General features: G+C 42.2%; 2 protein-coding genes across 7 annotated transcripts in view; one reads left to right on the top strand and one right to left on the bottom strand.

Annotated features, from left to right (window-relative positions):
• The window catches only part of PECR (peroxisomal trans-2-enoyl-CoA reductase), a 34,938-nt gene extending 26,763 nt beyond the window's left edge, over positions 1 to 8,175 (bottom strand). The window contains exons 1-2 of one of the 2 annotated variants that reach the window (XM_061148799.1): positions 8,017 to 8,175; positions 1,034 to 1,113 (exon numbers count right to left, since the gene is read on the bottom strand). In XM_061148799.1, the coding sequence (XP_061004782.1) occupies positions 1,034 to 1,113; positions 8,017 to 8,140 (204 nt within the window). In that variant the 5' untranslated portion in view covers positions 8,141 to 8,175. Of the gene's footprint in view, positions 1 to 1,033; positions 1,168 to 8,016 lie in introns of both variants that reach the window. The other variant, XM_061148798.1, reaches the window with a different exon arrangement.
• Positions 8,176 to 8,296: 121 nt separating this feature from the next.
• Positions 8,297 to 22,118, top strand: TMEM169 (transmembrane protein 169). 5 transcript variants are annotated; one of them, XM_061148797.1, is made up of 6 exons: positions 8,297 to 8,422; positions 17,171 to 17,567; positions 19,312 to 19,535; positions 20,176 to 20,251; positions 20,582 to 20,664; positions 21,784 to 22,118. In XM_061148797.1, exons 2-6 carry the CDS (start codon positions 17,297 to 17,299, stop codon positions 21,880 to 21,882), a joined length of 753 nt encoding a protein of 250 aa, XP_061004780.1. In that variant the 5' UTR covers positions 8,297 to 8,422; positions 17,171 to 17,296; the 3' UTR covers positions 21,883 to 22,118. The 5 variants fall into 5 exon arrangements, with proteins under 5 accessions (XP_061004780.1, XP_061004775.1, XP_061004778.1 ...); XM_061148792.1 differs by lacking the exon at positions 20,176 to 20,251 and having other exon boundaries at positions 19,312 to 19,913; XM_061148795.1 differs by lacking the exons at positions 20,176 to 20,251; positions 21,784 to 22,118 and adding an exon at positions 21,413 to 21,566 and having other exon boundaries at positions 19,312 to 19,913.
• The last annotated feature ends 2,114 nt before the right edge of the window (positions 22,119 to 24,232 follow it).

Raw genomic sequence — 24,232 nt, 5'->3', positions numbered from 1 at the left:
AATCTGTAAACAACCAACTCAGAATATTGGAGAGTGATGAAATAGACATTACAAAATGAGTTAAAGGGCAGAAGGCATGAATGTAACCTCCAGACTAAACTGTTCTTGCTTGGCTTCCCTCCATGTCTTCCCTTCCTCTCTTTCTCCTGAGGCCACTTGCTCAATAGATCATTAGCTCAAGAATCACCTTCACAGGCTCTGCTTCTAGTGAACCTCATCTAAGACAGCTACCACGGCAAAACCTAAAGCACAGTCAGAGTTAGGGACAGCTACTCTAAATTAAAACAAATGAATAAATGATGAGATAGATTTGCCTTCCTCAAAAAACGAAAACTAGACTTACTATATGATCCAGTAATCCAACTTCTGGGCATATACCTCTAAAAAACTAAAATTTAAAAAGATACATGCATCCCAATGTTCATAGCAGCACTATTCACAATAGCCAAGACACTGAAACAATCTAAATGTCCATCAACAGATAAATGGATAAAGATGTGTTATATGTGTATATACAAAATTATATACATATATATACACAGATATACATACACATACAATGGAATATTACTTAGCCATTAGAAACAATGGAATAATGCCATTTTCAGCAACATGGATGGACCTTGAAAACACCATACTATGTGAAATAAGAAAGACAAACACTATATGACATCACTTATATATGGAATCTAAAATATGACACAAATCAACATGTCTACAAGACAAAAACAGACTGACAGATATACAGAACAGATTTGTAGTTGCCAAGGAGGAGGGAAGAATTGGGAGTGTGGGATTAGCAGATGTAAGTTATTATATAGGATGGATAAACAACAAGGTCCTACTATATAGCACACGAAACTATATTCAATATCCTGTGATGAATCATAATGGAAAAGAACATGAAAAAGAATATACACACACACACATATATTTATATAAAACTGAGTCACTTTGCTAAACAGCAAAAATTAAACATGACATTGTAAATCAACTATATTTCAGTTTAAAAAAAAAAGAGAGATTAGCTTACCTCCTCTTCATTACGGATGTTACATTTTATGGGAGTAACTTGAGCCTGGATGGTAGGAGGCAGACTGGCATTCAGTTCATCTGCAGCAGATTTTAACCTATCAAACTTACGGGATGCAATGACCACATTACATCCTGAGGAGACAACAGTCAGAGAACAGGTAAATATTGATATATTTTCATTAGTTGTCTACATTCCAAAAGCAAAAATGTTTAGAAAATACAAATAGGAATAGAAATATGAATGAGAACTTCTACTATGGTAATAGGAACTGAATTGATCCTAATTCAAACAAAGCAACTAGAATAACTAAAACACTGCAAAAATATATGCAACAAGGATTTCCAGGCATTGGATATCAGGGAGCACAGGGCAGTGATAGTGAACACAGGAAACAAACAATGTGAGCCCTATTATTATTTCAGATTGCTGCCTAGAGAGAGTCTTCAGACTGCAGCATAGGCAGGAAGAATCCATTCAGAGCCCAGCAGGCTCCTGGGTAGAAGAGATGAAGTTGGGAGTCTGGGGAGGCTAAGACAGCTAGATTACAGAGGAACAGAGAGAGGAGGGAGATACACAGGGTCAGAACTCCAGAGATCTCGAGAGTTCCCTCAGATCTTCAACTGAGCACTGATCGGTACATTGGAGAAAAGACACAATCTGAGGAGAAAAGAGAACCAATCAAAATAAATAGAAGGAACAAACCCTGACACTCATCCAGCACTAGGCAAAAGTTAGTGTTCCAACCAGGAAAAAACTCTGACAAGGTATTGAGCAAAGTAACTGGAGGGTATGGCCTCAAGTGTGAAGCAAAATTAATCCGGGACTAAAGACTGTTTAGGACAGTACTTAACAGAAAGAAAGCCTCTTTAAAGTATCAAACCGCTACCAAGTTAAGTACATCACAGAACAAAGTTCAGCAATGTTTGCAAGACTACAAAAATAACCATACAATGATAGTAACAAAGTTACCTAGGACCCAAGCACCCAAGATTAAGCATCTTATTACTCCCCCGTGTTCTGCAACACACACACAGGCATATTGCTCTGAAGAAACAGCCTACTTAAGAAAAATAAGGAAAGAGGCTGCAGAATACTAAACTTTTGGTCAACAGATTGAAGGAAGCCAAAGAAAAACGGCAGGAACAGATTGCCAAGAGAGGGAGGCTGTCCTCTCCGGGAGCTTCCACTTCTGAGTCCAGTCAAAAAGAGATGTTCTAAGAGTAACAAGATCAGACATCAGAAAAAATAAAAAAACAGCCTCCAACAAAGTAAAATTCAAATGTCCGGCATCCACCGAAAAACCACAAGGTACGCAAAGAAGCAAGGAAATACAACCCAGAATGAGGAGAGAAGTGAATTAATAAAAAGAGACCCAGGAATAACACCGACAGCATAATTAAATAAACCAGGGATACAGTGGAAAATATTAAAAGCAGCCAGAGAAAAAGAACACAAGACACACGAAAGACAGAAGACTTCTTTTCAGAAACAATGCAAGCCAAGACAAGTACTTGAAGGCACTAGGGGTGGGGAGAGGAGATGGGCGTTTTGGAACCTAGAACTCTTACCCAGTGAAAATAGATTTAAACCCCAGTTTCAGGGAAGAATGAATGGTGCTGTTATCCACTAAAATGAAGTCTGAATTGTTTGATGTTATCAGTGGGGTTTGAAAAATGTACTGCTTGCCATTGTGTTTTCTCCTCCCATAAATATATTAATGTTCCCACTTCTGTTAAACTATATATATATCTATTAAATAATTAATAAATAATATAAATATTTTAAAAAATAACGGCAAAATAAAGATTCGTTCACACATATAATATTCAGAAGAATTCATGAAAACAGAACTTCACTATAAAAAGATTAAAGGAAGTTCTTTAAGCAGAAAGACCATGATACGAGATGAAAATCTAAATCTATAGAAAAGAAGAAAGAGAACCAGAAATGGTCACTATGTGAGTAAATAAATATGAAGACTTATTTCTATTCAAATCCTGCAAAAGGTGGTGACTGTTGAAAGTAAAAATGTTATCAATGTATTATAGGCTTTATCACATATGTAGAAACAAAATGTATGAGGACAGCATTTAATTGTTACATGAATGTCTCCTGAATTGAGAGGCGCGTTCTTTACCTGTAGCGCTACATGGGAAGCCCACTGTATCCCTTACACTAAGAGAGCATTTAAGCTTGTACTGAATGATAATTCACAGTCTCCTCCCACTCATTTTTGTCTCCAGGAGGACTGGGACCCTGTCATTGTTACAACCATTATACTACCAACAGCCCACACATTCAATATTAACATATGGAACAGAAGACATTTAGAAACGTTAAAAAGTAAAACAGCTCTGCATTTTGGCCAGAACTAGTTGTATACGAGGAGGTAGTTTCTGCATATTAAAATAAAGCACTTAAAAAAAACTATCTTTCAAGCTTAGGTTATAATTTAGTGAATTCCATATGCAGACAACTTTTGGAAATTCTGGGAGGTAATCTGAGAGCTTTACAAAACAAGTATTAAATTCACCATGAATTCCTTGTAAGACAAGACTAAAACAGAATTCAATTTATCAAAATTAATGCGTAATTTTCAACAAAGCATATATTATATTGTCAGGAGTACTGTTATTCCTTTCTGCTTCTGCTTCCAAAAGGAAACTTATACTCTCAGGGGAAAGAATTGAAACACACATTTTCAGCCCAGGTCTAACCAAGTTTCCCTGAATTAGGAGGAAGAACTAATCCGATTAGTAAAATGGAAAGGAGAAACAAGTTCCCCTGGATCAGCCATGGCCTCTGCCCTGTGCCCTTCTCTCTTCAATCTTTCTGCCTTCAAGACAAGCATTATCTGTTTTAGTTTCCAGAATAGAGCACAGGCTGAACAAGGTAAGGAAATTGGATATCTATAACTCTTCCTAAATCCACATTAAGAAGTTAAGCCACGTTAAAAAAAAAAAAAAAAAATTCTCAAGAATTCTAGGTGATTAATGCCTACTTTGTCCAAGGTCTCAAAATAAGAGACATAGGGAAAAATGTAACTAGGATTTTCACAGGAATTATCTAATTAGAAGATTACCAAATTATCACTAATTACTATCTGAATGCTGAATGCCTCTGGAAAGTTATCTAATATTAGAAGAGCTATCCTGGGACACAACTTTAAAAGGCTATTTATTTTAACTGGTATATAAACTTGAACCAGGGTATAAAGGTATTACAAGGCAGAACGTTGCAATGGTGGGTAAAACTAGAAACATGCGATTCCATTAAAAGAACAGTTAAATAAATTATTACATATGTATACAACAACAATACTACAGTCTTGGTTTTATAAATAAAAAATACACACACGTGTGTTTATTTGTGCATGTGAGTGACTTATAGAAAATCACCAGGAAGGGGGGTTTAGGAGATGGGCAGAATGGGAAAGCTCATTTTAGTTTTCTGTTATATACTTCAATACTGCCTGAATTTACTGCAATAAATAAATAAATGTTCTTATATTAGAAAATTTATTTAAAAATTTAGAAAATTATCAGATAATATCCTTCTCCTCACCCTTAGGCTAAATGATTTGGATGGACATTTTTGTTTATAGGAGTTGCAAGACAAACTCAGATCGATAAACTTACTTAGAACAAGGTACTGAAATAACTAGCAGATAATGAGTTATTTCCACATCTGAGGCAATTGTAGCCAAATATATTGATTTTTGCCTGGGTTGATACTGATTCCTTTCAATCTTCAACTCAGAGTGCTCCATTTCAGCACCTTCTAGGTCCCAGGTGTTGGTAAGAACCTAGTCACCAGAGCAACAAAAAGGGCTGTCCTGCCTCACAATTTCCACTTGCAATTCCTACTTTCATTTTATGCACCGTCACAGAAAGTGAAAGTACAAGCTGCTCAGTCGTGTCCAACTCTTTGCAACCCCATGGACTATACAGTCCATGGAATTCTCCAGGCCAATACTGGAGTGGGTAGTCTTTCCCTTCTCCAGGGGATCTTCCCAACTCAGGGATCAAACCCAGGTCTCTCGCATTGCAGGCGGATTCTTTACCAGCTGAGCCACTGTCATAGAAAGGGAATGACTAACTTGAGGACAGAGACAAGGATTTGGTTTGAATTCAATGCGAATGGTCTTAGGTTCAATATCCCTTGATGGAATCAGGGCTCCCTTTGTCTAACAGCATCTGTCAAATAGATGAAAGAGAGTTCCAATTCTGTTCACTATATCCTACTCTTGTGAGCTAGGGCTTTCACCATTCTCATCGAAAAGGAACAGTCAAAATCATTTGGATGTGAAAGACAACACAATAATCACCACTTGCCTCAAAATCCAACTTGTATCTCACGCCAAAAAATAGGAGGCTTAATGAAAAGAGAATTGGCTATTGTTTAATTTGCCTGATTTGGGTTTCTGTAACAATTTTCAGAAATAGCCATTAATTCTGGTAGAAAAAAATTAAGCTGAGCAACTCAGAGTAAAAGGTATTTGCATATTCTTTCATTGTAGGGAATGTATTTCCAATACACCACTACTGTTTTTTACAAGTACATTGGAAGGCTGAGCCAGGATCTGATCAATCCGCTGTGAAGCCTGGTATCTGACCTTCACAGAAAATGACAACCGAGTCTACTTTTCTTATGGATTTTCCTGAAGAGGGATACAGTTTGGTGCTGGGAGTAACGTAGAGAGTAACGGCCATGAAGTTGCACCAAGGTCAGATTCAGTTCAATTTAGTTGCTCAGTCGTGTCCAACTCTTAGTGACCCCATGGACCACAGCACGCCAGGCCTCCCTGTCCATCACCGACTTCTGGAGTTTACTCAAACTCATGTCCATTGAGTTGGTGATGCCATCCAACCATCTCGTCCTCTGTTGTCCCCTTTACTTGCTGCTGTCAATCTTTCCCAGCATCAGGGTCTTTTCAAATGAGTCAGCTCTTCACATCAGGTGGCCCAAGTATTGGAGTTTCAGCTTCAATATCAGTCCTTCCAATGAACACTCAGGACTGATCTCCTTTAGGATGGACTGGTTGGATTTCCTTACAGTCCAAGGGACTGTCAAGACTCTTCTCCAACACCACAGTTCAAAAGCATCAATTCTTCAGCGCTCAGCTTTCTTTATAGTCCAACTCTCACATCCATACATAACTACTGGAAAAACCATAGCCCTGACTAGACGGACTTTTAAGAAATGCTAATTTCCCTTTTTTACCTTATTAAGATGCATTTTTTCATTTTTTTAAGCTCATACTATGTGCCGAGAATTAGAAACATATGGGAAGCAAAGACAATTTACATGTTCATTAAAAAAAATCTGAAAAATGAATACAATTTAACCACTCATCATTCAAATCATTTCCAGAAAAAGCAGTTGCTGATAAACAATGTTGTAAACTTCTTTCCAGTCTTTCCTGCATATAGATTTTTCATTAACAATTAAATTGGAATGCTATATTTTGTTTAGAATCCTACTGTTTAAATCACATGGTATGCATTTGACAATATAAAGTCTAGCAGCATATTTCATTGTTACTGATTTAGTCATTTCCCTTATCACATCTCACTATTGAACATTATACTCTTTTACACATATCTGTGCCTGTCCCTGATTATTTCCAAAGAATAAATTCCTGACAGAGGAATTACTAGGTCACACAGCACGAACACTGTTAACATGTTCGGATTTTTTCCCTTAAGCTAACCTCTAGAAAGCTTGCGATATTTTACATTCTTCCCTGTCCTCTCCGTCATCAACATTTTCATTCTCCCTAATGTTTTAAAATTTTGTTAGAAAAACAATGGACCTTTTTATTGCTATATTTTGCATTTCACTGCCAAAAAATTGACTGTTTCTTCATGCACTTACTGCCTTTGTTTAGTTCTTTATTTAAAATGTGTGGCCCATTATCATAAGCCTATTTTTCTATCGGTGTGTTAGATCTTTCCCTTATTTATAAGATCTCTTTATACAGTAAATTTGTTGCATATTGCAAATGTTTTTCTTCATGTAACTTCAAATTTTATTCATGTATATTTTTTAATTCAATGAGGATTTACATTTTCATATTTATTTATTTTCTCTTGTGGTTTCTTTCCTCCTTATGTACTCACAAAGTCCTCCCTTCACCCAAGTCAAGTTAAGCTCCGCACATAGTATGAACTTAAAAAAAGTATGCTTTAAAAAAATGAAAAAATACATCTTCATAAGAAAAAAAGGGGGGAATTAGCATTTCTTAATCTGACCCTGCTGAAACTTCATGGCCATTACTACCTACTTAACTCCCAAGTCAAGGTAAATATTAAAAGAGATTCAAGACTGTATGATGGGAGCCTCTCCACATGTTAAAAACTTTTCCAGTAGTCTTTCCATATTTCCTAATCATTCATCAGGCAATAAACAGAATGAAAAAACAGAGGTTTTTTTGGCCACAGTTGCATGGCTTGCGGGATATTAGTTCCCTGATCACGGATTGAACCTGGGTCCACTGCAGTGAAAGCGCTGAGTCCTAACCACTGGACCGCCAGGAAATTCCCTAGAATTAATGTAAAATACATAACCAATTCCATATGAATAATTTAACTGACAGTAACGATTCCATAATTCCATATTAATAATGACAATGGTTTCATAATTAATTCCATAGCAAGCTTCCACGCATTTCCTTAACCCCCACCTCGGGCACTGTACCTTTGGCTCGAAATTTGCCCTTTAGTTTACAAATAGTGGTTCATCATCCAACGCTTGTCCACGACTTTTTTAGAAAGAACTCTCTTCTCCCGACTCTCGCTCGCGGTTCTAATTTCATCCACAGCTACACTTCCTTGGCTTTGCAACTTCACGCTCTCCTAAGCCCGCGTACCACCCGCTGGCTCCGGACCGCTTCCCCCCCGCCCCGCCCCCAGCAGGTTAAATAAGCCTCTGAGGACCCCTCCTTCTGGATTCCCTAGCCCAGGGACCTGCTCACGCACCCAGATGTAGGAGCTCGTTCACGATGGCCTTCCCGATGCCCGTGCCCCCACCGGTGACGATGGCCACCTGGTGCTGCAGCAAGCCTGCTGCTAAGCAACTCTTGCCCTTAACCCAAGAATTCATGGCCGTAAAGCGTTTGAGCGATGGGACGAGCAGGGCGAGCTAAGTCACCGAGGTCACGCCCACGTGACCTCCCGGGCCCCGCCCCGACCACGCTCGTTGGACCGCGTCGCCCCGCCCTCTCTCCGTCGCCCCGCCCCTCTTCGTCACCCCGCCCCACCCCGATTCCCCAACCTGGCACGCCCGTCGCAGCGGCTTTCAGTCCCCCCAGTGCAGAAGCGTTCCCCAGCGGCTGCATCCCGGCGCTCAGCGCTCTCCGCCTACCTGGGTCCGCAGCACGTGTAGGTGAGACTCCTTGTTCTTTGTGTGTGTGTTTTATTTCGATGCTGTTGGGGAAGGGAAGAAGACAAAAAGTGGCGCTGTGCTCTATTTTGAAATATTTAATCCTCAGTGGTATACCTCTCACGGTTTTAATTAAAATTAAATCTCCGGTGCGTCTGGGAAAAGAGGCTGCAGCTCGGGAGCCTTGCTCCGCCCTCCTGCGGAGGGCGTGGTGTCGAGAGCGATGCTCTGGCTCCAGCTGCTTTGTGCAGCTGGCTGGAAAGGAAAGGGGCAGCCTTAGCCGAGAGGGAGAAAATCCTGCTTCATCCTCCGGAAGGGATGGGAACAAAAAAGGGAGGGGGCGGAATACACTTGTAATTATCCAGAGAACAAGATAATAAATGATTTTTAAAAGACACAACCCCACCACCACCTTATCTACCTCTCCTCACCCAGGAATGAAGGGAAGAAGGACTCTTTGAGGTTTGATTTGAGGTTTGATCCATTTCAGCTGGGCTGCATAAAATTGATGAGTCCAAAAGATCTTTTTTTTTTTTTTTTTTAAAGGTGTATGCTCCCTGCAAGAAAGGTGTCTGTAGGTGTGTGTTTGAGATCCTGCCCTCTAGTTAATTTCTTATGCAGGGGAGCCCGCCTATTGAGGATGGGGGAGATTTCTCATCGGCGTTTTGGTACCCACTAACAGTGATTCGCTGTTCAAATTCTCCATCTTGCTTTGTGCTGTCTACCCACCAGAGTGCAATTACACTAGCCTCAGGAGACTTTGCCTAAGGAAGTGGCAGATCTAGGGACTATGACAGGTGCTGTGATCCTAATCGTCCATGCAGGATGCTGTTTCTAAGTCTGTAGGAAGTAGGACCCTCCAGGGCTTGAGAGTGGATTCTTGTCTAACACCCACAAAAGTATTGTCCAAGGAGACACACATGCTGACAAAGCAAGAGACTTTATTGGTAGGGGACATCCGGGTGTGGGGGTGTGGATAGCTGCAGGGTAAGGGAACCCAGGAGAACTGCTCTGCCAAGTGGCCCTTAGTCTTGGGTTTTATGATAACGGGGTTAGTTTCTGGGTTGTCTCTGGCCAGTCATTATGGTTCAGGGTCCTTCCTGGTGGCTTGCGCATCACTCAGCCAAGATGGATTCCAGCAAGAAGGAATCTGGGAGGTTGGTAAGACATGTTGACTGGCATCTCCTCTCTCCTTTTGACCTTTCCCAGATTTTTCTGGTGGGCAGTAGCTTGTTAGTTCCATGTTCCTTACCAGGACCTCCTGTTGTAACTCATGCAAATGGTTACTATTGTGCCTAGCCAGGGTGGGCAGTTTTAGTCAGTGGTACCCCTGACAAGAATACTGTATTTCCCCCTGCAAGGTATTAAAGTAATGTAAAAGCAAACAAATGCCATCATTCTTTTGTTGGGTCCAGCACCGAATTATTCAGAGTGAATTGGAAATGGATCTGGTTGAGAGTGGAATCAGACATCGCTTCCTCCATCCCCCTGCCCTCCTCTGACCTCTTTTGAGAAGAACTTATTCCCTGTCTTTGTTGCTGACAGATTCCAAGCTATGCTCCTTAAAGAAGGGAAGATACCTCTTCCGCTTCTCATTTGCTGATAAGTTTATGAAGGGATCACTTCTACTGGTCACCTCTCAGTTCTGAGAGGTTTCTTATTCCAGAAAATTTGAGGCTTTCTTTCTCGGGAGGAAGGAGCACTTTAAATTTCTTTCAATGATACTTTGATTGAAGATGTGATTCAGCGTGGTTTGTGACCTGGTCTGGACTTGTGGATTCACGGAGCTCCGCCAGGGTGGTTCCGCATGGACCTGGCTGTTGTGCAGCCTCTGTGTGTGTGGTGGTGGCTCAGTGGCCTCAGAGAGGTATTCTGCGGTCCTCCAGTGAAAACGTGACTGGCTGGACAGGCTTCAAGCCAGTTTTGCTTGCTGAGGATGACCAGAAGCCATTTTGCAGGCTCAAGGAAGCTGCACTATGAGCAGACAGAAAGCTCTTTTTCATAGTCCAAAGATAGCCTATGATTTAGGGAGATGTGGAATCTTTTTGAGAGATCTTTTTTTAAAAAAGACCTGTTCTAGAGAGTAACATGGAAACTCATACTACCATATGTAAAATAGATAGCCAATGGGAATTTACTGTATGGGGAGCTCAAACTGGGGGCTCTGTAACAAACTAGAGGGGTGAATTGGGGAGAGAGATGGGAAGGGAGGTTCGGGAGAGAGAGAGATGGGTACCTATGGCTGATTCTTGTGGATGTTTGACAGAGAACCACAAAATTCTGTAAAGCAATTATTCTTTAATTAAAAAAAGAAAATAGCAAAAATAAATAAACTTAAATAAAACCCATAAAAATAATTCCTTTGTTCCATGATCAAGTGTTTCTAGAAAGATTTCACTTTGGGAAGTTTTTTAAAAAAATACCTGTCCTCTCTGCCCCTGTCCTCAGTCAGCGTTTCAATGTCCGCAAGCCCTCAACAGGCCTGGAGGCCCAGCCACAGCTCTGCTTTTGGGAGACTCTGTTTTCAGATTTTAACTCGGATGCCGGATTGAGTCCTCTTTTCTCAGGGCATCCACGCCCTGCTGCAATGACTGCTCCTTTGGCCGAATCAAAGACTGCCTGGTGCTATGCATCACTGCCCCGTTTGTCCTGGGGAAAAAGGCATCTCCGTGGCCATGATCCTCCCACCCTCCCGCTTTGTCATAGCCCATTAGCACTCCCTCCATTCATCTTCTGAGCTTCTCTTGCTGCTCACCCATCTTCCCACTCCCCCCTCCCCATCTGCCTAGTGTCTTCATTTTCTCCCCTCCACAAAGCAGCTGCTGGCTCAGGCTGACAGGGGCCTATGGGATTCTCAACACTGAGACAGAATCTCAGTGCCGAAGGAATATCACTGGGGCATATCTAGCTCTGCCCTGCCTTGATGTAAAAGCAGTCCAGAGGCAACTTATATATGTAAGATTCTTAAAATGTGTTAGTTGCTCAGGTCACGTCTGACTCTGTGACTCCATGGACTGTAGCCACCAGGCTCCTCTGTCTATGGAATTCTCCAGGCAAGAATACTGGAGTGGGTGTCCATTTCCTTCTCCAGGCGATCTTCCCAACTCAGGGATCGAAGCTGGGTGTCCTGCATTGCAGGCAGATTCTTTACCATCTGAGCCATCAGGGAAGCCAGTTCACAATATTCAGCCAATATTTATTGAGCACCTTTCATGTGCCAGATACTGTTCTAGGCATGAAGGATACAGTACAGTGGACAAGACAGGTGTGCTGACTGAGAGAGTTTATGTTTTAGGATAGGTTGAGAGTTGAGGATGGAAGGGGCCTGTGTGCCATAAGAAGTAAAGCAATAAGCAAATGAAAGATCAGACAGGAAAGATCATATCTTATAGCTCTTACAGTAAAAAGATGCTCAAGCTCCTTATAACCAACTAGCTTCATTACCAGGAGCTATTTCCTCTATAGACCGATGCTCCTCAGGTGATGAACTAGCCTCAGTGTGAAAGCCTTTCAGGACCAGGAGACGAGAGAAATGCTGCTCACAGGACCACAAAGGAAAAGGCTATAGCCTTAACTGTGCTCACAGCCAATCACAGCAACAGGTGGGAGACTGCACATTTTAAGTTGCTTCTCCATCATTTTCCAATCTCTTGACGCTCGTCTGAACCAAATTTCCTTCCCTTTTTACATTTGTGAGAGTCTCTCTCTGAGAGGGTCTACTAGTCATTTTCAGTGATGAAATGGCAAACATTTCATCTCTTAGTTGGCCTAGTACATCTAATGGTGTTCAGCCAAGATGCTAACCAGAGAGTTTGGTCACCCCAGACAGATGACACATAGCTCTTTGAGGGACAGATCCACAGGTAAGGAAACTGGAAGAACAGCGGGGCTGGCGGAAGGCACCGTTCACTGTTGTTTTTGTAGTCGTTCAGTTACTGAGTCGTATCTGACTCTCTGCCGTCCCATGGACTGCAGCGTCCCAGGTCTCCCTGTCCCTCACTGTCTCCCGGAGTTTGCCCAAGTTCATGTCCATTGAATTGGTGATGCTCTCCAACGATCTCATCTTTTACCGCCCTCTTCTTTTGCCTTCGACCTTTCCCAGCATCAGGATCTTTTCCAACAGGGAATGAAGTGAAGTGAAGTGAAGTTGCTCAGTCATGTCCAACTCTTTGCGACCCCATGGACTGTAGCCTACCAGGATCCTCAGTCCATGGGATTTTCCAGGCAAGAATACTGCAGTGGGTTGCCATTTCCTTCTCCAGGGGATCTTCCTGACCCAGGAATTGAACCCGGATCTCCCGCATTGTAGACAGACGTTTTACCGTCTGAGCTACCAGGGAAGCCCAATAAGGAATAGTCGTAAATGAACTTGAAAATGATACTTTACCCACCTGGCCCCAGTTCAGGTTCCTTGGAGAAAGAAGATGTGTTCATTTCAGTGAAGGTGCAAAAAGTCAATTCCTGATTGTACTTAATTAAACCAGCGGAGCAGAGCACCCTAATTTGGAAGCTTTATAAATCAGAGATGGCAAAATGCAGCCTGTTTACGATTTGTTTTGGTTGTTTGTCCCCATGGTAATTTATTTAAATTTAGACTAATTGCAACAATTAAAATCACAAACTTCCACATGCAATTTCGGACAACCCCTACCAAATGGACCTGAATTTGTCTGTGAAAGCAGTTGGCTGAATACTGGGCTTTGTAGGAAGAAGAGAACAGTAACTTCCTATTTCAGATGAGACCTGAGCTCTTATATTTTCCATAGCCCCCACCACTTCTTGTGTCCAGATACTAAGGCTTGGGATCATTGGCACTTATTAGCTTTTTCCAGGCACACTTCATCCATGTATGTTACTTGCTTCCCTGCAGTTAATCTAAGAGCAGAGGCTTCAAAGCTTCCTGGCCTCTCCCACCCACCAAGTCCAGAAGTTCTGCTGAGGATCTGGATGGGTTTAGAGAAGGCACTGGATCAGGTCTGCTTCAGTGACTACCTGGCAGCAAAGAATTGTAAACAGACTCCAGGAAAATCATGTCCAATGGTAATAAGCCCATGAAACACCGTGTTCCACCACTGTGGAGGTGGGGTTAGTGACTGAGTGACTGACTGATTGAATGGGAGTAATGACCAGACTTGTGCTGATGACCCAGCCCTGCAAAGGCACTATACCCGGGTAGATAAGTTCATTTTGTGGCCTTGTGAGTCTTTGGGTGTTTACTGACTGCTTTGGAGCTATTGATTTTCTTTTAATAAAACTCTGGAGGAGTACATAGGCAGCTAGAGTGATTGAAGCATTGGAGGTATATGTGAAGTAGATGGTGTAGGCTAGGATGGCTGGACAGGGAGGGGCCAGATCCACAGGCCTTTAGGCCACAGGACAAGTTCAGATTTCATTTTATACCAATGGGAAGTCACTGGAGGATTTTAAACAGAAAATGGCCTGATTTTATTGTATGTTTTTAAAAGACCTTTCTAACTGCTAAGTGGAGAATTGATTGCAAGACAGCAAGAATAGAAGCCAGAAGATAAGGAGCATATTTAGAACCATGGTAAGAGATGATGGCCTTGTAGACCACAGTGGTAACAATGAAGATGGGAAAAAGTTGTGGATGCATTTAAGAGTTATTTGGAGAATTTCTTTCAAAGATGGCTTAATATCAGTAGTTTATGCATTAAGTTCCAGAGTTTGAGCAGTATATGCTTTAAAATCTATTCCCCCTACCTCAGAATGACTGAGGATTCAGAGCTCATCGTGGATTGACGTTAACAGTCTGCAGTATCACATTCGTTCATAATCTTCGGACTAGGGGTGGTGGTGGATGAGCGAAGCCTACCATGCAGGAAAAAGAGCAAAATCCTGTCTCTTCTCCTAATTCTATTATTTAAAACCTGGGAAAAAGAGAATTTTTTACCTGCTTTATCTCTTCAGTTCAGTTCAGTTGCTCAGTCATGTCTGACTCTTTGACCCTGTGGACCACAGCACGCCAGGCCTCCCTGTCCACCACCAATTCCCGGAGCTTACTCAAACTCATGTCCATTGAGTCAGTGATGCCATCCAACCATCTCATCCTCTGTCGTCCCCTTCTCCTCCTACCTTCAATCTTTCCCAGCATCAGGGTCTTTTCAAGTGAGTCAGCTCTTTGAATCAGGTGACCAAAGTATTGGAGTTTCAGCTTCAGCATCAGTCCTTCCAATGAACACTCAGGACTGATCTCCTTTAGGATGGACTGGTTGGATCTCCTTGCAGTCCAAGGGACTCTCAAGAGTCTTCTCCAACACCACAGTTCAAAAGCATCAATTCTTCAGCACTCAGCTTTCTTTATAGTCCAACTCTCACATCCATACATGACTACTGGAAAAACCATAGCCTTGACTAGACGGACCTTTGTTGGCAAAGTAATGTCTCTGCTTTTTAATATGCTGTCTAGGTTGGTCAAGTTTTTTTTCCCAAGGAACAAGCATCTTCTAATTTCATGGCTGCAGTCACTATCTGCAGTGATTTTGGAGCCCAAGAAAATAAAGTCTGTCACTGTTTCCATTGTCTCTCGTTCTATTTGCCATGAAGTGATAGGACTGGATGCCATGATCTTAGTTTTCTGAATGTTGAGTTTTAAGCCAACTTTTCACTCTCTCCTTTCACTTTCATCAAGAGACTCTTTAATTCTTTGCTTTAACCATAAGGGTGGTGTCATCTGCATATCTGAGGTTATTGATATTTTTCCCTGTAATCTTGATTCCAGCTGTGCTTCATCCAGCCGGGGATTTTACATGATGTACTCTGCATATAAGTTAAATAAGCAGGGTCACAATATACAGCCTTGATGTACTCCTTTTCCTATTTGGAACCAGTCTGTTGTTCCATGTCCAGTTCTAACTATTGCTTCTTGACCTGCATACAGGTTTCTCAGGAGGCAGGTCAGGTAGTCTGGTATTCCCATCTCTTTAAGAATTTTCCACAGTTTTTTGTGATTCACACAGTCAAAGGCTTTAGCATAGTCAATAAAGCAGATGTAGATGTTTTTCTGGAACTCTCTTGCTTTTTCAATGATCCAACAGATGTAACTGTTTCAGCATATATCTCTTACATATAAGAACTCTCTTTTTGAAAAAAGATAATCACAATATCGTGTGTGTGTGTTCAGTTGCTCAGTCGTTATCTGACTCTTTGTGGCCCCATGGACTGTAGTCCACCAGGCTCCTCAGTCCATGGAATCTTCCAGGAAAGAATAATGGAGCGAGTTGCCATTTCCTACTCCTGGCGATCTTCCTGACCCAAGGACTGAACCCTGTCTGCGGTGACTCCTGAAATGATGTCCAGTGTTTGCTTTTAAATAATATGAGGAAATGAAACAAAATTGGCTATTGGTATTTTGATTATTGTTGAAATTGGGTGAGAGGTACAGTGAGGGTTCATTCAAATTATTCTCTTTGCTTCTGTAAAGGTTTGCCACTTTCCCTAATAAAAATTTTCTCCTTTTACATATTTGAAACTTTCTATAATATTAGGTTGCAAAAGTAATTGCGGTTGGTACAAAAGTAATTGAAATGCAAAAGTAATTGTAGTTGGTGCAAAAGTAGTTGCAGTTCAAAAGTAATTGCGATTGGTAGAAAAGAATAGTAATTGCAATAGATGCAAAATTAATTGAGGTTGGTGCAATAGTAATTGTTGGTGCAAAAGTAATAGAGGTTAAAAAGTAATTGTGGTTGGTGCAAAAAAAGTGAAAGTGATAGTCACTCAGTCATGTCCAACTCTTTGTGATCCCATGGACTGTAGCCTGCCAGACTCCTCTGTCCATGGAATTTTCCAGGCAAGAATCCTGGAGTGGGTCGCCATTCCTTTCTCCAGGGGATCTTCCTGACCCGGGGATCAAACCCACCTCTCTTGCACCTCCTGCATAAGTCAACCGCAGTTACTTTTGAACCTCAATTACTTTAGCACCAACCTCATATAATAACAATTTTGTTAAGAAGCATACAAGCAACTACCTGTTTAAATGCCACTAGCTGGATACTTGCTAATTGGCACCTCTTTAGCAATAGCACTCAAAACATTACTTTCCCCTTTATGACTCATGTACCCAGAACACAGGCTAATCTATTTTTTCTTTAAAAGATGTTGTATAGCCTCTCATCTCTCCCACTTCTTTTTACCTGAAGAATAGAAGAGGAGAGAAAGTGTTAAGAGTGAAATGTGTGCATTCTTTCCACTGGTCTCCCAAAAGGTGCTAGAACAGATCCCAGCAATTCTGGGATCTTGGCTAACAAAAACCAGGACACAGATGTCCTTTATAGAATACCAGGGAAGGCATGGTTGGTGAAGTGGTGCCAGTATTGAGTGGCACTACTTGCTCAAAGTTGCATTCAACCATTTGAGTATGGTTGTAATGTCTGACCTAATAGCCAGAAGCCTGGAATTCTAGTCCCAGCCATAGGAATCTCCATCTATGGTGAAGGGAAGAATGGTCCTTAACCTGCCTGTAAGGCTTCCTCACCCAACTTCTTTATACTTGGCATCCCCCAGCTAGATTGATGGGTTTTACATAATACATGCAACTCAAAATATGACAACACAAATAAAATTTTATTCAAGATTCATTCTTATAAACGTATGTCCATGTTACTCTCGAAATAAAGTTTTGTGAGAAATAAACGGAGGGGAAGATGTCTGCCAAGTTGAGGACCATTTCCTAAGCCCCTCTCCATCTCACCCTATTCATTCCCTGTTAATGACTTTGTTTTCCTGTCTTTCAAGTGCAACTCATCACTGGAACGCCTTTGCATTAGCTGCATCCTGGAAGAAGCTCTGTGATGTGTGGGTCATGAGTTTGCTCTGGCAGATTGGACTCTTAACAAGGAACAGCTAGATTTGAAGACGAGGATGGAAGAGCCAGCACCAGTGGAAGGCCAGAGTCAGCTCCCAAGCCCCTACTACAGCTCCCTGAGGAAAGCCATGGCAGCTGCTCTGGTCCTTGATGGGGAATCCACCATGGGGCGCAGGAAAAAGAAGAAGAAAGAGCCCCGCCCAGAATCTATCATCATCTACCGGTCAGAGAGTGAGACCCTGGATGAGGAGCCTGGGGAATCAGAAGGTGGGGATCAGCCTAAAGAGGAGGAGGGAGAGGATTTCCTAGACTATCCTGTGGATGATGGTGAGTCTCTCTGGGGTCACTTGCTTAAAGCAACAGGGAAGAGGCCAAGTAAGGATCCTCCAGAAGACAGACTGGGCATTCAATCACTGACCTACTTCTTACTGATACATTTCTTCTCACAATGTTGCAGTCTTCATCCAACAAGTCAACAATGTTTATTGAGCATTTATTGTGGTTCTCTTCTAAGTGATATGGAGGAGAACTCTACTTTTTTGAAACTCCTAGTATAACAGAAGAGACCAATTTATCACAAAAAAAATAGTAATTAAAAAAAAAAATAGTAATATAAGACAACCAGGCTAACTATGTAATACACGTAAGATAAAGAAACAAGAATAGTTGACGTTCATAATAATTAGGAAAACGTGAATTATAACATCATGTGTTATAATCCTTCACTATATAACATTCACTTCCTGTATGGATGGCAAAAAAGTTAGGTAAAACATATTAACATCAATGTGAAGAAATGGATACACTCTCATATACCTCATGTGGAAAAGGTATCTGCTTTAGGGAAATATGTCAATATCTATTAAATTCAAAATATGCATAGCTTACCTCCTAGAAATTCTCAGTATCTACCACATGCCCATGTGCATAAGGAAGCAATTATAAAAATGTTTGTCGCTGCTAAGGAAATTGCAGGACGTCTATATTAAGTGTCACTATGCAGCAGTAGACAGACGTGGTAGATCTATTTGTGTATATGGGTCATCCCTAAGACACATGCCCACGGTGAATGAGATGAGCCATGTCACTGCTCTCATACCATTTACCTTCCAGCCGGGGGAAGACAGATAGCAAACAACTCAGCAAACAAAAGATAATTTCAAAAGAGAAGAAAAGATAACAGTGGTACAGGTTCCAAAGACAGTAAACCTCTGTGAAAGGAAGGAAGGTGACCAAGTGAGGGAAGGAGGTGGAGGGCTAGATCTGCACAGCCTCTCAGAGGAAGGGACATTTGCTTTTGAGGTGGCCCCATTCTGTCCTTCTTCCAGCCAGGGGATAGAAGTCCACAGGGCCTCGGGGAGCTGCCAACCAAAAGCCTTCGCATACTAAGGACCGTGGACTCTGCTGCATGCTTTACTTTCACTTCCGGCAGACTCACTCCCAGGCCCGCCAGAGAGTGGCTGTTTGGTGGGGGTGGGAGTGATGCTGCTGGTGCATCTGTGCTGGGGAATGTGTATGTGGTGTGCATGTGTGTATGTGAGGTGCCTGTGTGAGTACAGAGCTTGGATATGAAGGCTGGGATGTCGACCGGTTTGTGAAGAAGCCTCTCTCAGAGAAGCACGGAGGTAGCAATGAGAGAAGAGGAGTGAGCTGCCCATCAGTATAACACACATACACGGTGCCACCTTCACACATAGTAGCTGATACTCAGAAACAGTATTTTCACAGCACTTACAAATCAGAAATACGATCACGCTGAAGAACTACCTGTGGTCGAGTTCTCACTCCCGTATCGCAGACATGATGGAAGCCCAGAGAAGTAGAGATAATAAAAAACAAGCTTCACCTGCTTCACAGTCTTAGAAGGGACCTGGCAGGAGAGTTGATCCTGGGAATACTAATCCTTCCCTCAAGGGAGACTCACTGAATCTGCTGTGAAATCACTGACTTCGTATGGTGTCAGAGACCAGGATAAAGGACCTTCTTGTACTCGGCTCCAGTCTCAGGGGACAACACTCTGATGAAATGTCTGTTCTTCTGATCTTGACTTTCTCCGCTTTGTGCCCTGCAGGTGTGTGGAACGTGCCCGTGGACAGCCGCTATGTCACATTAACTGGGACCATCACCCGAGGAAAGAAAAAGGGGCAGATGGTAGACATCCACGTCACCTTGACAGAGAAGGAACTGCAGGAGCTCACCAAGCCCAAGACATCGTCAAGGGAAACGACGCCTGGAGGCAGAGAGGCCTGCCAGCTGGGAGCGGACCGTGGGCCACACGTGGTGCTCTGGACGCTGGTCTGCCTGCCTGTGGTTTTCCTCCTCTCCTTTGTGGTCTCTTTCTACTATGGTACCATCACTTGGTACAATATCTTCCTCGTGTACAACGAGGAGAGGACCTTCTGGCACAAGATCTCATGTTGCCCCTGCCTTATCCTCTTCTATCCAGTGCTCATCATGGCCATGGCCTCTTTCCTGGGCCTCTACGCGGCCGTGGTCCAGCTCTCATGGTCCTGGGAAGCCTGGTGGCAAGCTGCCCGGGACATGGAGAAAGGCTTCTGTGGTTGGCTATGCAGTAAGCTGGGTCTGGAAGACTGTTCTCCCTATAGCATTGTGGAGTTGCTTGAATCAGACAATATCTCAGGCAATCTGTCCAACAAGGATGCCACCCAGGAGGTAGAAACATCCACTGTCTAAACTCCCAATGACTTATTTCATTGTCTGGTCTCAGTAGCCTGTTTATCATCTTCCAATTCCAGATACTCCTTGTTTAAAATATTCCTCCTCTCCCCACCATACACTGTCCTTCTGGAAAATTTTAGCCCACACTTATCTGTCCTGCCATCTTGTTGGTTTCCAGGAGGGCAGGAAATGGAAAAGCAATTTGTGCCCAAATAGTCCATCTAATGGATAAATTCTTCTTTGTTCCTTACCTAAGATAACCCTTTATCTTAGGAAGTTCAGGTGTGCAACAGTTCAGGAGCTTGAAGGTATTCCTGGTGCCTGGAACCCAGGTTAGTATGTGACTAAATGTGACAGGGAGAATAAGGAGGCTCAGGGAAGACCAAATCCACTAATAAGACAATAGATAGTGATGGAGTGAAACATATAAGAAGCAGGGTTGCTACAGTGTAGCAGAATGTAAGAATTTGTGTGTATCACTTAGATTTTGATTTATACCTTAAATATAATTGAAGTCCAAATATCAGTAGTTTAAACAAGACAAAAGTCTGTTCTTTACTGTACAGAAGAAGTCTGGAGGCAGACCATCAGGGAAACTGATGAAGTCATCAGAGTTCCAGGCTTGCTTTTTATTTCCCAACCCTCATTGCCTTTATCCTCAGCTCCCAGCGCTGACTACATCTCCAGTCATCCCATGCTTCAGAATAGAGGACAGGGCAGAGAAGAGCACATATACTCTCCTAAGGTAAGGAGGTTTCCCAGGAGCCCCTCTCAACACTTCTGTCTCAATGGCCGGGCCTTAGTCACATGATCTCATGAGCAAAAGAGGCTGGCAAATGTAGTCTTTTGACTGGGCGGCTGTATTCTAAATATTTGGATTCTGCTAATTTAAGAGACAAGGAACGAATGGCTATTTTGGTAGGCAAGTAAGAGTCTCTGGCTTACAGTAATTATTTAAATATGTTCAGATCCCAAACTGTGAATATAGTTCTATTTATGTATTTATTTATTTATTTAAGCCTAAATCTTATACAGAGAACTTACACATAGATACTAGCTACATATACTATGCATAAACCACACAGATATTAGCAACTCGTGTGTTGCAGTGAAATATCTGTAATGCCATATGGTTTCAGGTGTTTTCAAAAGGAAGAGTGGATAGCTGAGTACAATTATATCATGTACAAATTATATCATAGTAGCATAGCTTTTTTCCAGGTAGTGAAGACGGACTGGGTGGTGATATTTAAGGTAATGTGCAGATGAAGGACTGTGAAGAGATGCATCGCATCTGTCAGACATCCCCACCCCCCAAACCCCCAGCAGGGTCAGTAACCCTAAGCAAAAGAAGAGGGAGTCAGCTTTGGGTGTGCGTGTGGGCTCAGTCATGTCCAACTCTACAGCCCTATGGACTGTAGTTCACCAGGCTCCTCTGTCCATGGGATTTTCCAGGCAAGAGTACTGAAGCAAGTTGCCATTTCCTTCTCCAGGGGATCTTCCTGACCCAGGGACTGAACCTATGTCTTCTGTGTCTCCTGCGCTGGCAGGCAGATTCTTTACCACTGAACCACCTGGGAAGCCCCAGCTTGGGATGGTTTGTCCAAACCTCACTCAAAGCCTCACTCACTCAGAATTTTCTGGAGTTCATCAACAAATACAATCTTTGCTGAGAAGCTTGGGTCTTTGTGGCCACTGAGGGTATAAACCAGATGAATCCAGACTAATAGATTCTGAACTTAAAAAATTCCTGAGGGATCCCTTTCTAATTAAAAAAAAAAAAAAACCAAATCCTATGAGGTCACGCAGACTTTTAAAGTTTGGGTCCTTACAAGAAGAGCTGGTGTCCATGTTCATGTTTCAGGAAGAAGCTGTTGAAAGAACTGCTGTGAATCAAACCCAATGGGTCAGGGAACGCTGTGCCACAGAAGGCCAGGGACATTTGCCTAATGCATGGTGCTGAATTCCGCCTTCAGAGGGAAACTCACCCTTTTAAAAATAACTATCAATTGTTTGAAAAAACCCAACTCTGCCCAACATTTTTGAAGATAACTTTGGTGCTGTCTGGTGGTTTTGCAGAAATACAAACAATTGAAGACAAAAATAAAATCTAATTAACGTTTGCTCACTTTGTCTGAGTCTCTCCAACATTGCTTTGAACACTACAGTTTTCCGAAAAAGAGTGAGCACAGTGACTGTTTTATAGGTGTGTGATGGTCTTAATATGGGTCCTTAACATCTTGACTCTTCCCACAGACCAGCAATTTATGAGGCTTCCATTTCGGTGGACACTTCCCACAGATGACAGATTTACCTAAGCCTACATTAGAAGTTGCAGCTTTATTTGTCACATTTTTTTCAGAGGTTAAGGAAACCAGTGGACAAGGCACAGAGCAGTCATGATTAGGACAAAGGTAAGATGCCCCTGCGGGATGGAGGAGGGTGGGGTTAGGGTAAGGAACAAGGGATACCTAGATGAAGTAGATGTAGTTGAGTGCACTTTAGTTGAGCGCGCCAGCTAGTGGACCCCATAGGTTCATAAAATCATTTCTAAAGGGTTCTGAGAGATATGGAGAAGTCTAAACTAGAGGAAGGAGAACTTCACCAAACAGACCCAAAGCAATCTCATCTCAGCTGTCAGCAAATGCCTAGAGAATTTTAGAGGAGAAACTAGAGAGTTAAATGCCATATTTGAACATTCTGTTAGCTCAGTTACATAATCTTTTTGGTAAGTATCAGGAAGGAGAACTATGCTTTCCAGTTGCTTTGCGGCCATAATATGCTGAGCTGGGTAAACTATATTTGATCCAGTATAATAATACCAATGTTGCCAAGTCTTTTTGGGAGTGAGGGGGGGCACACAGCATGTGGGATTTTAGTTCCCTGACCAGGAATCGAACTGTGCCCCCTGCAATGGAAGCACGGAGTTTCTTTTGTTTTGTTTTTAATTTATTTATTTTAATTGGAAGCTAATTACTTTACAATATTGTGGCGGTTTTTGCCACATGAATCAGCCATGGGTGTACATGTGTTCCCCATCCTGAACCCACCTCCCACCTCCCTCCCCATCCCATCCCTCAGGGTCATCCCAGTGCACTAGCCCTGAGCACCCTGTCTCATGCATCAAACTTGGACTGGCGATCTATTTCACATATGATATTATACATGTTTCAATGCTATTCTCTCAAATCATCCCACCCTCGCCACAGAGTTCAAAAGTCTGTTCTTTACATGTGTCTCTTTTGCTGTCTTGCATATAGGGTCATTGTTATCATCTTTCTAAATTCCATATATATGTGTTAATATACTGTATTGGTGTTTGTCTTTCTGACTTACTTCACTCTGTATAACAGGCTCCAGTTTCATCCACCTAATTAGAACTGATTCAAATGCATTCTTTTTTTAATGGCTGAATAATATACCATTGTATATATGTACCACAGCTTTCTTATCCATTCGTCTGCTGATGGACATCTAGGTTGTGGAATTGCGGAGTTTTAATCACTGGATCACCAGGAAGTCCCCCAAGCCATCTAGTCCATCGACATTAAGTTGCCATCCTTCATTTTAGTTCAAGTCCAGGGGGAACAAAATCTCCTTGGATTATGATTATCCGTGGTTTCCAAAGAAACAAGGTTCTAAATCTTTAAAAGAACTAATTTTAGATGACTTGATTCATTGCATCATTGAGGGCCATCAAGGGCTTAAGGTTTACAGTGTTGTAAAAGATTAGTGGCCAAAATTGGAAATTTCCTCCTCTTTAATTACTAACATAAGCTTGTTGAAATACTTCCTAGGCCCAAGATGGAGCCACTCCTGCCTAGGTGCCACATCAGCAAACCAAAATTTAGATCACTTTTGTGTCCCTTTAAATGCTCTGCTTGACCAGAAATGCAGTACAATTGTCCCTAGCATCAGTGGGGGATTGGATCTAGGACCTCTGGGGAGACCAAATTCCGTGGATGCTCAAGTCCCTTATAACATTGGTAGTAGAGTTGGATCTTTACGTCTGGATTCTGCATTGAATTCAACGAACCAGGGGTTGAACTTGATCCACAGTTGGTTGAACCTGTGGTTGCCCAACCTATGGATATGGTGGGCCAACTGTGTGTGTAGTCAGCCAACTCCCAGACAGCAAGCCAACTCTGGGCTCTATGCTTGTTTCCTTGTTCCTTCTCATTCCAAACAATGCTCACTATGTGGCCAGCAGCTAATTAGATATTTTCTACTTTTCTCTTCCTTGTTGGTTATTCTCTATCCCACCGAAGCTTCCTGCCTTTGTCCTATTTTGTGGTTCTTTGAATCTGCTTCAA

This window comes from Dama dama, chromosome 8 (genome assembly GCF_033118175.1).
Source record: "Dama dama isolate Ldn47 chromosome 8, ASM3311817v1, whole genome shotgun sequence".
Taxonomy (NCBI): domain Eukaryota; kingdom Metazoa; phylum Chordata; class Mammalia; order Artiodactyla; family Cervidae; genus Dama; species Dama dama.
The sequence above is the reverse complement of the archived record's forward strand: the minus strand, read 5'-3'. Positions and strand labels throughout refer to the sequence as shown.

Excerpts from the sequence above, each read along its gene's own strand:
- TMEM169 (XM_061148792.1), top strand. The coding sequence starts at position 17,297 with ATGGAAGAGCCAGCACCAGTGGAAGGCCAGAGTCAGCTCCCAAGCCCC. Across the intron at positions 19,914-20,581 it reads ACAAGGATGCCACCCAGGAG|CTCCCAGCGCTGACTACATC; the intron begins GTAGAAACATCC and ends CTTTATCCTCAG. Across the intron at positions 20,665-21,783 it reads AGCACATATACTCTCCTAAG|GAAGAAGCTGTTGAAAGAAC; the intron begins GTAAGGAGGTTT and ends TTCATGTTTCAG.